The sequence below is a fragment of the Sphaeramia orbicularis genome, chromosome 18 (genome assembly GCF_902148855.1).
Source record: "Sphaeramia orbicularis chromosome 18, fSphaOr1.1, whole genome shotgun sequence".
NCBI classification, from domain to species: Eukaryota; Metazoa; Chordata; class Actinopteri; order Kurtiformes; family Apogonidae; genus Sphaeramia; species Sphaeramia orbicularis.
The window spans coordinates 1,183,965-1,199,937 of NC_043974.1; the positions used below are offsets into that span (position 1 = coordinate 1,183,965).

General features: G+C 42.6%; 1 protein-coding gene across 1 annotated transcript in view; it reads right to left on the minus strand.

The window, feature by feature from the left end:
• Window positions 1–15,973, minus strand: part of otud4 (OTU deubiquitinase 4) — a 42,213-nt gene that overhangs the window by 5,754 nt on the left and 20,486 nt on the right. Inside the window, 6 exon segments of the mRNA XM_030162814.1 lie at window positions 457–533; window positions 746–1,406; window positions 3,239–3,279; window positions 5,665–6,600; window positions 8,832–9,522; window positions 15,059–15,133. Coding sequence (XP_030018674.1) covers window positions 457–533; window positions 746–1,406; window positions 3,239–3,279; window positions 5,665–6,600; window positions 8,832–9,522; window positions 15,059–15,133 — 2,481 coding nt within the window.

Genomic DNA, 15,973 nt, shown 5'->3' on the forward strand with positions numbered 1-15,973 from the left:
CGTTTGGACCTGGTCTGTTTAGACCTGGTCTGTTTGGACCTGGTCTGTTTAGACCTGGTCTGTTTAGACCTGGTGTGGTCTGTTTGGACCTGGTGTGGTCTGTTTGGACCTGGTGTGGTCTGTTTAGACCGTTTCTGCCTCAGCTCCACGTTGTCTACGTTCTGACCAAAACAATGCAGCGTACGCATGACGTCATTGCGCATGCGCAACGAAGGTGGAATCGATAAACAGAATCGTTAAACAGGCAAACGATTCCAAGGAATTGAGCTACTGGGATCCGGTTCTCAAAAAGAACTGGTTCTCGATTCCCATCCCTACATATAGTACAATGAAAATGAAAACATTAATGAAGCTGAGGAGTTGTAAGACGATTCTGAAGGTTCTGTGTGATTGTACAGATCCAGGGAATGCATTTAGTCTGTGGCTGTCCTCCAAAACAAAGACGTGTGTTCGTACTACAGGTGTGCTGTGTGAAGGATCCACTGCAAACATCGGTCTGGTCAACCGGTCTCCCTCCTCCTTCTGGGGGTGACCTGAAGGGACAGAATAACACTAATATTAAATATCTATGACTGCTCCTTTACACAGATTACAAAAATAAAAAGTGCCCGAGTGTTTTTACACCATTAGGCTAAGATCCAAGTTTCTGTTGCATTTCTTTACATTTGGACAGGATACAGACAGCCAGATGTTTGATGTCAGTATGTTATCAAGTTGTAGTTTCTTCAAAAAAGTCACAACTTACCAAAATCGGAAACTCCAGGGAGCGCTGCTGGCCGCCCGCTGTTCTCATTGGCCACATTAGCAGAGGCCGCCCCCTCCTGAGGACCAGGGCCTGGGGCTGATCTGAGACCAGGTGCCGCTTCTCCGTTGGCCGGCTGCAGGTTCTGGTCCTGGTTCACCTGGAGCACCTCTGGGCCGGCTGAGGACTGAAACTCCACTGAAGAATACTGCGCTACAGCAGGGGGGTGCATAGGGTGACCCAGGGTCAGACTGGGGGGGTAGCACTGAGATGTAGGTGGGGGTGTGGGGTATGACAACAGCTGTGGGCTCGGGTACACCACAGGGTAACTGGGGTTTCTGTGCGTTTGCATGTGAGGCTGATGCCATAATGGTGGTGGGCAGGGCAGAGTGCATGAGGGGGGCTGAGAGAGGGGGGGGTATCCACCCTGGGTGTACGCTCCTTCTGTGGGGGGGGCCGGTTCAGCTGGGGGGGCTTGTGGAGAGCTGCGATCGAACTGACGCGACACAGAGGGATAAGGCTCGTGATGCCCTGGGGGGGCACCGGAAGGATGGCAGAGGGGGGTGGGAGAGGGGGAGCGGGAGGGGGGCTTGGGCTGCACATTGTAGGCATGTTGAAGGGGGAACAGGTAAACATAGGGGTAGAACATGGGCATGGAGTAGGCCTGCAGAGGACAGAGCAGGAGAACAGTCAATATGAACAGAAGACAAGAACATTCTGACACTGTCTGAAGTGTCTACAGCCAACATTCTACAGTCCAGATGTAAGACCCTTTTAGATAGTCCTAAAGTCACTTTGTCTCCAACTTTCATTCAAAGCTGCAGCATTTGAATACTGATAAGTTATCATTCTAACGGAAATCATGGGAAACTCAGCTGAAAACAATAGATACTGACGTATGGGAGGAAATCTGACTTTTACCTTCAAAAATATCCATATGTAACAGATTTAGAGAAATGTAATATTCTAGTTTACAAAATATCTCTATATGTCCATATATGGACAGTAAATCTACAGCAGGGGCCTCTCCAAACTGCCCCAAATGTCAAACTGTTTTAGGTACCAGACTTCAGTGCCTCTGGGAATGTGAACAGTCAACAGTTGTGGTAAAGCACATGTGTTCAGGTCAGTGTGGTCATTAAACAGCAGGTACAGACTGATGCAGTACTGTGTCTGTTAGCATGTATCCCTGAATCACTGACAACACATCAGTCTACTGTTCAGTTTGTGTTTATATTGGGTCTAAAGGCTGTTCTGACCACATGGGTTAGAGAAGAACCTCCTTCAGTCCATCTGTGGAAGTCTGTGATATCTGACTATATTTCTCTGGAAAGACTAAGATTTTATATTAACGATCAGAAGGACGTCTGTACAGCAAAGTTTGGAAAAGTGTAGGAATATCTGGGAACTCAGACTGCAACGACCTGAAACAGACTGAATACAGACTTTTGAGATCATGGCTGTGGACAGATTTTGGATCTGCTCTACATTTCATACAACCTGCATGCACTGCACTGGACTATTCTGGACAATTTTGAAAATGTTTAATAAAAAGAATGTTAAAAAAAAAAGTCCAGATGTAGTGAATATCAGGACAAATGCTAATATGTAGGGCTGGGTAGCATGGCCAATTTCCTTAATCGATTTGATTTCGATTCATAAGGTTCTGAATCGATTAATCACAATTTGATTCAATATTAGTTGGATTCATTCATTACTGTCACCAGTTTGGCCACCCTGAAACAGACTCATGTTGGACCCTTGGTACAACAAACTCACTGGTGTTGGAGGGTGGGCGGAGCTTCGTGATTTCTGCTTCACTATTCTTCTAACTCCACCCTCAGCCACAGGTGATCCAAGTTAATATTTCTAGAATGACTCGCCTCCACCTGCCAGCTCCTCCCTGAGGGGCTTGCATTGGTGGTATCTGGGTCAGGTACTCACTGTCCCGCTCTGAAAAATCGATCTCATCCACTATTAATTGATAACGCAAAAATGAAATAGATCCAAAATTGATCAGATCAATTTTTTTTACCCAGCCCTACTAACATGTATGTGGCAGATCTAAGCATGAACCTGCTTTGTTGTGTATTTCTTCCAGATTCAGAGTGTTTTATTGTCATGTGCACAGTAATGAAACAGACTTCCCTGTCCAATGAAAATCTGACTGTCATCCACACTGAATGCAAAGAGAGCTGAAGATGTATAAAAACAGAATAATTTAACGAGGAAATTAAAACAAATGAAACATGTGGCATTTAAGAATAGCATGGAAAAGAAATAAGCAAAAAAAAAAAGAAAAAATATAAACTACTATTACTAAGAGAGACAAATATATATTTACATAAATGTACAATATCTGAGTAAATGGTGTAACATGTGTAAAACTGACATAGATAAATAAGATGGTAAATGTGCCAGATTTATGTCTTTTCTATGAATGAAAGAGCAGAGTCCTTTTAATTTTGAAGTGTTTGAGTCTCTTTTTCCTCTTACCTTGACACCCAGGTTGAAGAAGAATCTCAAGATGCTGACATCTGTGAAAAACAAGTCAACTTATTCAACATCCACCTGTGGCTGTTGGAGTTTGAAACCTACAAGAGTTTTCAGCAGCACTATGCAGGTTCACTTCTGCTTCTTGGATTATCTGCAATTATTGCAACAAGTATACAAATACAAAAGCACAAATAACACAGACTTCATTCACCAGTCATGTAAATCAGTATTAGCTGCACGTATTTCTGTGTCATTCAAGTCTGTCTTTACTGTTCAAGTTTGAACTGTATACAAGTCTTACATGGAACTCTGCTCTTGCAACTATCTGATGAAAAGGAGCCCAAAAAGTGACTCCATGCAACTACATTAGGGCTGACACTAAGAACTTTTTCAGTGGTTGACGACTCATCGACTACTGTAACAACTAGTCATAGTAGTTGAGTAGTCAGATTACAAACTGCAAAATTTAATTTATTTACATTCATTGCAGCAATAAAGTACTGTAGCATCCTACTGGACGTCAGAAGGATAGATGAGGTTTTTTTTTTCCATACTGGTCGCTGTTACTGTCAGCTGTAACCACGGCAAAACTAAAACATTACTCTCTGAAACATCAGTTCATCATACTTTAAAATAAAACAAGCATTTTGTTTTTTAGACAAGAGAATATATAGAAAGAATATAAGTCTGACTTTCAGGGTTGCCCCCTATTATTCCCTCCTCCAGGAGGTGCTGTGATCACTTTGCTTTGTGTGTTTGTTTGTGTGTTTGTTTGTTTTCATCTTTAGTGTCAAACTCTTCCACCCATCTTTCCCAGATCTTCCCCACAGATAGGCCTAGGCCCTGGGACCAGCCCAGTCCATTTTGGTCCCAGTAGGCCAAAATTCAAGGTCACAGCAAGGTCACAACATCTACAGTTTTCCATCTGTCATCATTGAATGATTTTCCAAAATTCATCCAAAATTCCAAACGACTCCGATTCTCCTCCAGTTGGATCCACCTGTAGCTTAGAACAATCTCTTGTATCTGGAACTAAATTGTCCACATCCACTGTGGAATGTGGACTCTGTGGACATTTACATTGAACATTAAAATCCCATTTACCACACATTTAAAATTAGAACTCAACTAATATTGATGTGAATTGAATCTAATTTGACATACAAGGTTGTTCCATACTGCTGGATGGAACAACCTTGAAACTGTTAAATATAGACAGAAATAGTCGATTCACACATGCACACTGTTCAGGGGTATATTCAATTAGTTAATGCAAAATTAATGTGGAGAGCATCAATACCGACAACGGGGACAGAGTTCTAATGGTTGCATTTGACTTCTGGTGAATTTCTGTAGTCAGCTGCTTTTTACTTTTTTCTACACAGTAACAGAAAATAATAATGTTCCAAAATTCATTGAAATTCTTTGTATTTTTAATAAAATACATAAAATGTTCTTGTAGCCTGACTAACTACATCCTCCCAGACCTGTGTCGATGACAAAACCCCCAACAAGAAAAGGCTGTTGTGAATATGAATTGACTTTTGACAGTAAGTACATTATGGATTCTTTCACAAATGTGGTAAGGATGATGGCTGAAAAGTAAAAAAATGTGACAAAGACATTAACTACAAGGACCCCAGACAATCTCTAAATCAGGGGTCTCAAACACGTGGCCCGGGGGCCAAAGGTTCCAATCCGGCCCTTGGGATGAATTTGCAAAGTGCTGTCAAACTAATTTTAGTTCAGGTTCCACATACAGACCAATATGATCTCAAGAAAAATAATAGCATAATAACCTACAAAAAATAATGACTCCATACTTTCTTCTCAATTTGATGTGGAAAAAAAACATTACATTATGTCTGTAAATAATGACAACTTCAAATGTCTGTCTTTGTTTTAGTGCAAAAAATAACATCAAATTATGAAAATATTGGCATTTCCAAACTATCCTGTAACAATAAAATGTGAATAATCTGAACAAATGTGCCCAACCTGAAATGTCTGTATTAAATTCAGTCCAGTTTGAACTCTTTTCTTCCTGTTCCTCAGTGTTTAGTGTCTTTGTAGATCTGATCCAGAATGCACATGGACTAATGAGAAGTGGAGGAAGAAGATTGTTAAAATTGCATTTATTTTTCATAAGAAATTTCCATTTTTTCAGGTTATTCACATCTTTTCTGTTTGGATAGTTTATAAAAGTAAGCATTTTCATAATTTAATGGGGTTTTTTTGCACTAAAACAGACAAAAATTTGGAGTTGTCATTATTTCTAGGTTCTTCTGTTCTTATTTTCCTGGTTGGGTCCACTGCAGATCAAATCAGACTGAATGTGGAACCTGAAAGAACAGGAGTTTGACAGCCCTGGCCTAAATCATGTGAAAACTGGGGAAAGTTACATATTTATAGTTTTTGTGGCTCACCTTGTGGCAGGTCGTCTCCTGACTTGTTGGTGGAATAAGGAGGAGGAAGAGCCGGCTCGCCATTGTCCTTCTGGGGGAAGCCAGGATACAGGGGGTCCAGGTAGAGCTGGGACAGCTGCTGCAGAGGGACAGTCCCAGGGACAGGCTGGAACTGAGGGGGGTGAGAGGGGGGAGGGACGACTGGGTGAGCTGGGGACCCCGGGGGAACTGGAAGGGGAGGAGCCTCTGTTTGGGTGTCAGTGGTAGGGGTCTGAGTGGGGAGAGAGGGGATGGTAACAGAGGATAGGGACTGGGAGGGAAGAGGGACCTGAGAGGGGTGAGGAGGGTGAGGATGGAGCTGATCTGAGGTCTGGGGGGTGGAAGAAGGCATTGGACTCTGATGAGAGGACTGGACTGGCTCAGACTGGGGTTTGGAGGGGGGGCAGAGGGGCTGGACCTGGATCTGCTGCAGAGACACTAGCTCAGATTGGGCCTGATGAGACACTGAGGCCTGGACATGAGGCAGAAAGACCTGACTGTGGGGCACAGCAGCCTGGCTTTGGTTCTGCATTTGGGGCACCGAAATCTGGTTCTGCATCTGGGGCACTGAAATCTGGTTCTGCATCTGTGACCCTGAAATCTGGTTCTGCATCTGTGACCCTGAAATCTGGTTCTGGTTCTGCATCTGTGATCCTGAAATCTGGTTCTGCATCTGTGACCCTGAAATCTGGTTCTGCATCTGTGACCCTGAAATCTGGTTCTGGTTCTGCATCTGTGATCCTGAAATCTGGTTCTGCATCTGTGACCCTGAAATCTGGTTCTGGTTCTGCATCTGTGACCCTGAAATCTGGTTCTGCATCTGTGACCCTGAAATCTGGTTCTGGTTCTGGGACTGAGGAACCTCCTTTTGGGCAGACTGAGATGTGGTGAGAACTGCTCCAGGGTTTGGCAAACAATCTGAAGAAAGAAAGAAGAAACAGAAAATTGAATTTTATTTCAGGACAGACACATTATGTGATCATGGGATCTTTAACTCTGTGTGAACAGAACTGTGTCTACATAATCAAAACTAGAAGCACTCGGAGAGCGCAGACCTCCTCCAAAGCTGATCAGTGGCCCCCCCCGTGGGCCCCCCCACCCCCGATCACCACCAACATTTAATTATTTCTTCCTTATCCCATTTCCAACAAACCCTGAAAATTTCATCCAAATCTGTCCATAACTTTTTGAGTTATGTTGCACACTAACGGACAGACAAACAAACAAACAAACAAACAAACAAACAGACAGACAGACAAACAAACAAACCCTGGCAAAAACATAACCTCCTTGGCGGAAGTAATAAATGTCTGATGATCATAAAAGAAAAAAAAACAAACAATACATGACATGATTCCATAAATAGCCTGAAAGTGTTTAGCTTTGCTTGTCGTGCCTGATGACTACCTTTTTGCTTCAGTGAGTTTTATTCTGATTGATATTTAAGAAGCTGTGTTTGATTATATCAACACAAGTCATATCTTATAAAATACTGGCACTGACTTTAAGAGACAAGTCAGGAAGTCATGAGATGGAAGTCATATAGAGTAGACATGAGAGTTTAGTTTGGAGCATTTTTTCCACGTTGAATTGAATTTAAGCGTTCAAATTAAATTAAGACAAGCTCTGCAGCTTTATTGATCTCTTAAGCAGGTCGCTGCTTAATGGGAACTCTTTCTCCTGACACTGTTTTCAGCTCAAACATGATTTTCCAACTTTAAACCATGTCTCGAAAGGTCAGTTTACTTGCACAGATTTAGTCAGGTATGTAGTGGTAACTAGGGCTGTAAGAAAATATCAGTACTGCAATATATCACGATATTTCACTTCACAATACTGTATCGATATTAAAAAGTACTGTATCGATATTTTTAGGTATTTATTCAAATGCAGATATGGAGGAGGTTAACTTTTGGTTTTTGGTTTTCTTTTTCGTTTATATCTTATTTATTATTATTTAACACTCTTTTATTAAATAATGTTAGTTCCTTTGTTGGGATCGCACAAAGATAATGTTCTGATGTTAGTTGTGAACTAATAGAAAATGAACATTGAACAGGATCTGAAACTGTAATGTCTGTAAAACAGAATTTTGTGATATAGCATTAGATCCTGTTGTGATCAAATAAAAATGTGTTTAGTATTTCTGAATATTTCTGGTGTAATTCAATTCTTCAAAGAAATAATCATTGAAAAAAAAAAGAAACCAAAAAAATTGCCTTTTTAACAGTATCATGATTAGGGCTGTGTATCGGCAAGAATCTGGCGATACGATACAAATCACAATACTAGGATCACGATGCGATATATCACGATATATTACAGTATATCACGATACTGTTAAAAAGGAAATATTTTTTGTTTTGTTTCTTTTTTAAAAAGATTATTTCCTGGAAAAAGTTATAGTGCAGCATTTGGATAAAGTTTTAACATGTGGCTTTACCAATACAAAAAAACCACACAAATCAATCAATCAATCAGTAAATAAATAAATAAATAATGTTTTGCAGACATTACAGTTTCAGATCCTGCTTAAATGTTCGTATTCTATTGTGAAAAGAATCCAGAGTGTTCAGTCCCTGAATCATCCAACATTAGAACATTATTTTTGTGCATTCCCAATTAAAAAAAAACACACATTTGTCTCTTTCAGACAGTAAAAAGGGCTTTTAGGATGCTTGAATTATCCATTATTTAACAAAACAGCATTATCAATTTAAAAAAACTACATGTATGATCTGCAGTATCACAACAGTACTTTTATCATATACAAACAACAGAACACAATACCCATGTGAATATAGAAATAACAGAGCCTAGAAAACCAAAACAAAAATGAACCTCTGCCATTTCTGCATTTGAATAAACACCTAAAAAATATCGATACAGTATACAATATCATGAAGTGAAATATTGCGATATACTGCAATACTGATATTTTCTTACACCCCTGATCATGATATATCGTATCGTGATCCTAGTATTGTGATTTGTATCGTATGGCCAGATTCTTGGCGATACACAGCCCTAGTGTTACCACAGTGAAGTGGGGTGAACCCCAGCTGTGCTGCTGCTCTAGCTGGTATGCTTCCACAGGGAGTAAATGACAAACTAAGAAGTTGACGTAGCAATAAATTATATTTTCTTACTTTTGGTGTGCACTGGAGGTGGTGGAGCCTCATCAACTTGACAAGCATGACGGATAAGAGAGGAGGAAGAGGAGGAGATGAGGGCTGAGGACACAGGTGGGCTGGGTGAGTGGGTGAGTGGGGTGAGTTGGGGGGAGACACGGAGAGGGACGAAGCCCTGAGCAGCGACAGGGGACGGAGCGATGGGAGCGATGAAGGTGGGAGGTGAAACCACCAGAGAGGGGGAGGATGTGGGAAGAAGAAAGGCAGAGGAGGGGGCAGTGGGAGGTTTAGGTGAAGAAGAGATGGGAGGGGAGGAGGAGGAGCCTGCAGCCGGAAGCACAGGGGTGACGAAAGCAAAGCAGGACGGCGACGAAGGGACGCCGCCCGTTACAGGAGGTTTGACGGTGGCGGCTGCAGCAGCAGGAGGAGGTGAATGTGGAACACCGCCGGCAGCTGAGGCGTAAGACAGTGTGTTCGGTTTAGGGGGCGGAGCCAAACCTGCAGGGAGGCTGGAAACAACAGTAGTGTCAGCAGCAGCGGTGGAAGCCACATTCAGTCCAGTGTCTGGAGTCCGGTTTACACAAGGTGCAGAAGGAAGGGAGGGGGCACTGGGTGGGGCTTTTGGAGGAGCTGTTAGTGGTGGGCTGACTGATTTGGGCTGTTCTCCAGCATGGGGCGATGGTGCTTTGAGATCTTCAACAGGACTCATCTGCACAAGCAAAGACCAGACAATGTGGATTAGAACAGTGACCTGAGGCATGAACACACTTTACAAATGGGTCATTCCATATGAAATCAACAGATTTTAAAAAAAATGTCCCACCTGACCCTATCAGATTTTTCTAAATTTTTACATACTTCTAGTACATTACCTGTGATGGAAAAATCCAAAATTTCAAGGCTTAATTGTAAATAGTTCCAAAGTTATGACCATTTGAAGTAGGTAGGGGGTACCCGAAAATTGCGACCAAAATTAAGACAGGAAATTTTCAGCTGTTTTCAGGCTTCTATAACTTCTGAACAACAAGAGCTAGAGGTCTGAAATTTCAGAATCATTTCACAGGAATCTATAGTCCTAAGAAATGTGAAAATATTTACTTAAAATGTATAATTGCATGTTACAGAGAATGACAAAGTTGACATTTTATCCATTGCAAACTTCTAAAATGCTAAATTTGGCCGCTCATTACACAAAAACTAATCCTCATATTCATTAGAAATTTCTGTGCTATATCTGTTCTACTGTCGGAATGGATCTGTGTAAAATGAAGGTCCTATGTTCTGTTATGGATGATATATGAACAGCTGAAAATCAAAAATAATCTGTCCGACCTCCAGATTCAAAGGTCAATATCAGCATGTGGGATAGGTAGGATCACAAAATAAAAGACACCATGTGAAAGGACAGGAAGTGACCCAAATTTGGACACCAAGCACAACTGGCTTCTATAAATACCACATTTTAGCCATAAATGGCTAAAATATGAGGGTGAAAACGTCCATATTTAATTTGAACATTCAACATAGAAGGACGGTCAGACATTGTCACTCTACTCTTCCTCTAACTCCATACTCAGCCATAGGTGATAGTATGGATCCAAGTTATTATTCCAAGAACGACCGGCTTCCGTGACTCGCCGAGCAGCCACTTCCTTCACACTGCGAGTTCAAGTTTGAGGCCAGAGGACCTCCAGCGGAGGGCGTTTCCCCACTGCGTCTTTTTCACGAGCGAGACCAAGTCTTCCCCAGGGGTTCGCAAGACGGAGCCATCCGTGGTTCCGTGTACTCCCGGTCCTGCTCTGAAAAATCGATCTCATCCACTATTAATCGATTACGCAAAATTAAAATGAGATCGATCTAAGATCGATTAAATCGATTTTTTTACCCAGCCCTATAAAGGAGGCATATACATCGTCTCCCCTCCCTCCCCTGGGAAGATCTGATCATGATCCAGTACACCTTCTCCCTGTGTACAAGCCTCTGGTACACAGACAACCAGCAGCCACCCACACAAGAAAGATCTGGTCTGAAGAGTCTGTGGAGACCCTGAAAGACTGCTTTGACACCACAGTGTGGGACGTGTTCTGTGAGGACCACGGGGAGGACATCAACAGTCTGACCAGATGTGTTACAGACTACATAAACTTCTGTGTAGACTCCACCATACCCATCAAAACAGTAAGGGGCCGTTTACACGGCGTAGGATTCAGTCAACTCCGGGAAGATTTCATCGCAGATTAGCCTTCTGTTAACATGGAAACGGTGCCTAGAGCGCCTGAATCCGGAAACTTTTGATACCAGGGTCCAGGGTGGAATGTTATCGATACGCTCCGCATTTCAGCTCCGTGTTAACGCGAATCGGAGCGTTCCGGGGTAAAATATGACGTCACTGCATGCGCGCGCAGCCAAATACCGCCAGTTAACCCACTCCAGGCCAGTTGGTGGCGGTAATGCGCCTCCAAGCTGGTTTGCCAGCCTCTATGACACAATAAAGCTGCAGAAAAAGAAGGAACAACCCCAACAACAATGGCCGGTTTCAGAACAACATACGTGCTGCTAACTGTGCTCAGTTTGCTGTCGCTTCTCCACCAAAAGTTAGACTTGCTGCGTCTACACTCTTACCAGCGGAGACGCAGTTCTTATATTCGCAAATGCCTGAGTCGCCACTGTTTCACTACAGCTCTACATCGCCAGCTACTGGTCTGGCATGGCCACTACAGCGTATTCAGCCATCCTCACGAACTCATGTTAACGCAGATCGTTATCATAGCGGCTTCGTCTTAATGCGGAATGATTTTATAACGCAAAGGAGAAATCTTTGCGGAATTAGATCCTAGTGTTGCCATGTAAACGTACCCTAAGACTGTTTGCAAACAGCAAACCATGGATTACCCCTGAATAAAAGCCCTTCTCAAGGACCAAAGGAGGGCTTTTAAGTCGGGGGACAGGGAGCTGATGAAGTCTGTGCAAAGAGAACTGAGGAGAAGATCAGAGAGGGGAAAGGGAGCTATAGGAGAAGAATGGAGGAGCAATTGCAGCAGAACGTCAGTGGCGTCTGGAGGAGCCTGAGAACAATGTCAGGACACAACTCCTCCAGACCTGAACTGGCTGCAGACCGGGAGTGGGTGAACCAGCTAAACCGGTTTTTCAACAGGTTTGAACGACCACTCACCCCTCCTCCCACCATACAACCAGCCCTGCTGCAACCCCCCTCTACTGGAACCTCAGCCACTTCAAACACTTGCACCCCAACCCCCTCCCCTGCTGCTTCTCCCAATCTTCTCAGCACACTCACTGCACCTCCAACCTTCCCCTCCCTGTTACTCCCTCCACAACCCCCCCAGCACATCCACCCAACCTCCAATCCCCCTCCCTGCTGCCCCCCCAACCCCCATCCTGCTGCTCCCCCACAACCCCCCAGCCCACTCATAGCACCCTCTACCACCCACCCTGCTGCCCCTCCACCTAGCATGGTGTTCTCCACAGCCCAGGTAGAGAGAGAATTGGCCAGGCTCAAAGTCAAGAAGGCATGCGGTCCAGATGGCATCAGCTCTCGGCTCCTCAAATCCTGTGCAGGCCAACTGTGTGGGATTGTGGAGCACATCTTCAACCTGAGCTTGAGGTTAAAGAAGGTACCGCTGCTGTGGAAGACATCCTGTGTAGTACTGGTGCCCAAGTCATCTCGCCCCTGGGATTTTAATGACTACCGCCCAGTGGCTCTGACAGCCCACCTGGCAAAGACCTTGGAGAGGCTGGTCCTCCGTCATCTGCGCCCTCTGGTGAGCTCAACTGCAGACCCACTTGCAGTTCCCCTACCAGCCAAACATCGGGGTTGAAGACGCCGTCATCTTCCTCATGCAGAGATCCCTGTGTCACCTGGAGAGGCCTGGAAGCACTGTGAGAATCATGTTCTATGATTTCTCCAGTGCTTTCAACACCATCCAGCCAGCTCTGCTGAGGGACAAACTGGACCATGCAGGAGCGAGCCAACAACTGACACCATGGCTCGTGGACTTCTTAACCAACAGGCCACAGTTTGTGAGGACAAAAGGCTGTGAGTCTGACACTGTGGTCTGCAGCACGGTGGACAGACGTTTCGGACTTGGACGTTTCGGCCTAGGACGTTCCGGACTAGGATGTTTCGGACTGCACTTTTTGCAGAGTAGGACTTTTCGGACAAATCATATTTTCAAAAACAAACACCATAAATTTATGTTTATTTGCATATAATTTTATTATTCACTCGATCACATATTAAAAATGTATACTTGATCACATATTAAAAATGTATACAATATACTCAAATTAAAGTATCAAAATTATACAAATTACATTGCAAGTCTATAACCTCACATTATTTGAAAGAGTCCATAAGAATTTTACACATGATCACACATTACAAATGTATACAATACACTCAAATTCAAAATTATACAAATTGAGCCTTTTTACACATTGGGCCTTCCTCCTCTCAAGTTGTGACTGACACCCCGAAGGAGTTCTGGAATGGATTTAGTGCCAGAAGCTCTATCCTCACAGAGATGCTGCAGCCTTGATTGAAGTTCCTGGTAGGCCTTCTTTGTTCTCTTCTTAGGTCGGACCCCACGTTCATCTTGTAGTAGGACTCCAGTGACAGTGCTTATGCATCTCTATGATGTGCTCACTGTGTTAACAGCTGAGGTGTGAATTTTCTGGCCACACTTTGGTGATTTACTTATCTCTATGATGTGCTCAGTGTTATGAGATCTTATTTTGGACTCTTTCAATAATGTGAGGTTATATACTTGCAATGTAATTTGTATAATTTTGATACTTAATTTGAGTATATTGTATACAATTTTAATATGTGATCGAGTGAATAATAAAATTATATGCAAATAAACATAAATTTATGGTGTTTGTTTTTGAAAATATGATTGTCCGAAAAGTCCTACTCTGCAAAAGTGCAGTCCGAACGTCCTAGTCCGGAACGTCCTAGGCCGAAACGTCCAAGTCCGAAACGTCCTACATTCCTGCAGCACAGGGGCTCCACAGGGGACTGTCCTGGCCCCCTCTCCTGTTCACCATCTACACAGCCGACGTCACACACCACACAACAAACTGCCACCTACAAAAGTTCTCGGATGACTCAGCTATTGTCGGTCTTATCAACAATGGAGACGAAAATGAATACTGAGAACTGAACCAGAACTTTGTGGCCTGGTGCCAGCGGAACTGCCTCAGATTAATGCTGGAAAAACAAAGGAGCTGGTGGTGGACTTTCGCCAGCACAAGGCCTCCCCTCCCTCCCCAGTGAACATCCAGGGAACAGACATTGAGATAGTGGACTCTGACAAGTACCTGGGTGTTCACCTGAACTAGAACATGGACTGGGCTGCCAACACCCAGGCCCTTTTCAAGAAGGGCCACAGCAGACTCCACTACTGCGGAGACTGAGGTCCTTTGGAGTGCAGGAAGCTCTCCTGAGGACCTTTTACGACTCTGTAGTTGCATCGGAATCTTCTACAGTGTGGTCTGCTGGAGCAGCCGCATCACGGCAGCAGAGAGGAAAGATCTGAACAAACTGGTGAAGAAAGTCGGTCTCAGTTCTAGGCTGCAGTCTCGATCCAGTCGAGGTTGGGGGGGCAGAAGAATGACAGCGAAGCTGTCATCAATCATGGACAATGTCTCCCACCCCCTACATGAGACTGTAAGAAAGCTGGAAACCTGGAAAGCTCCATCAGTGACCGGCTTCTTCACCCACGCTGTACGAAGGAGAGATACCGCAGGTCCTTCCTTCCCTCTGCTGTCAGACTGCACAGTCAGTCCTGCTCCCAGTAGATCACCACATATGTGGTCTACAATATGTGGTGTAATAACAACCCTCCTTCCATTCCATTTATGTTGTCCGTCACTGTCTATATGCATCACTGTCTATAGGCACCATATTTATATATCTAAACAGCACCTGTCCAAATCTGTATATATTCAAATCCGTATTTATATAGTTTTTTTATATTTATAACCATTTGCACTACATTCATATCAAAACATATTTGCACTCTCCTTTTAAACACTTTTTTATTCAAATTATGACTGTTTGTTTTACGTGTATGTTGCTGCTGACAACACTGTGAATTTCCCCATTGTGGGATCATAAAGGAATATCTTATCTTATCTTAAAGGTTTAAAACTCAAATAAACAGGGACAGAGGTCATGTAAAGTCATGTCTACTGTAGATGACATGAGTGTGGACTCAATCTACCGTTTTAACACTTTGCTGGGATCTTTTCTTCTCTCCACCTTTCTTTTTCCCTCCTTCATTGTGGGTCACAGGCGCCTGAGGGGAGGAAACAAGCCAACTTAATTACTGTCAAGACACGATACAGTACAGATAGGGATGGAACCATGGAAAATTTCATATCACAGTTATTGTGACCAAAATTATCTCGGTTATCGTTATTATCGTGATATTGTTGAATTGTGCTTAAATATTCAAAAAGTACTAATACACACACTGAAATAATTTAACATAGTTGTATTTTTAAAAAAAACATAAAATAATTGACACAATCTTAACATATGTAGAGAGGAAAATGTTATCACAATAATAAATTCATCTGTTGATAATTATGGTCAAATCATTATTTCTAAATCAAATCTGTAAAAGACACAAGGCGGCAAAAACAACAACGAAATGAAAACAAGGGGAAAAAAAACAGAACAAAATGAAAACGGAAATAAAAGAAATAATTCAAAACCAGACATAAGACCAAACACTTCTGTTGCAGAAACATTCAAATATTAACCCTTAGTGGTCTGAGCCTATTTTGTCCGTTTTTCAGTCCTTTTGATTTGCCTTTATATACTATATAAACAAATGTTTACTATACCCATGTTTGGGATCTGTTTTTTCAGCACAACTTAATTGATATCAACTGTCTATTATTTTTTCACTTTAACCTACTATATCAACATAAAATATATAAAATCCAATTTGAAAAATGTATATAACTTATTGCATAAACAACACACAGATGCTTAACGTACCTTTTCAAAGACTTTAAAAGTGAATATTGGTTCCAAATATTAGAGATATACAATTAAAATTGTGATAAATTTAAACTATACTCAAATATTGACATAAAGCAGATCTTTACATAGTGTTTTTTCCCCTAAA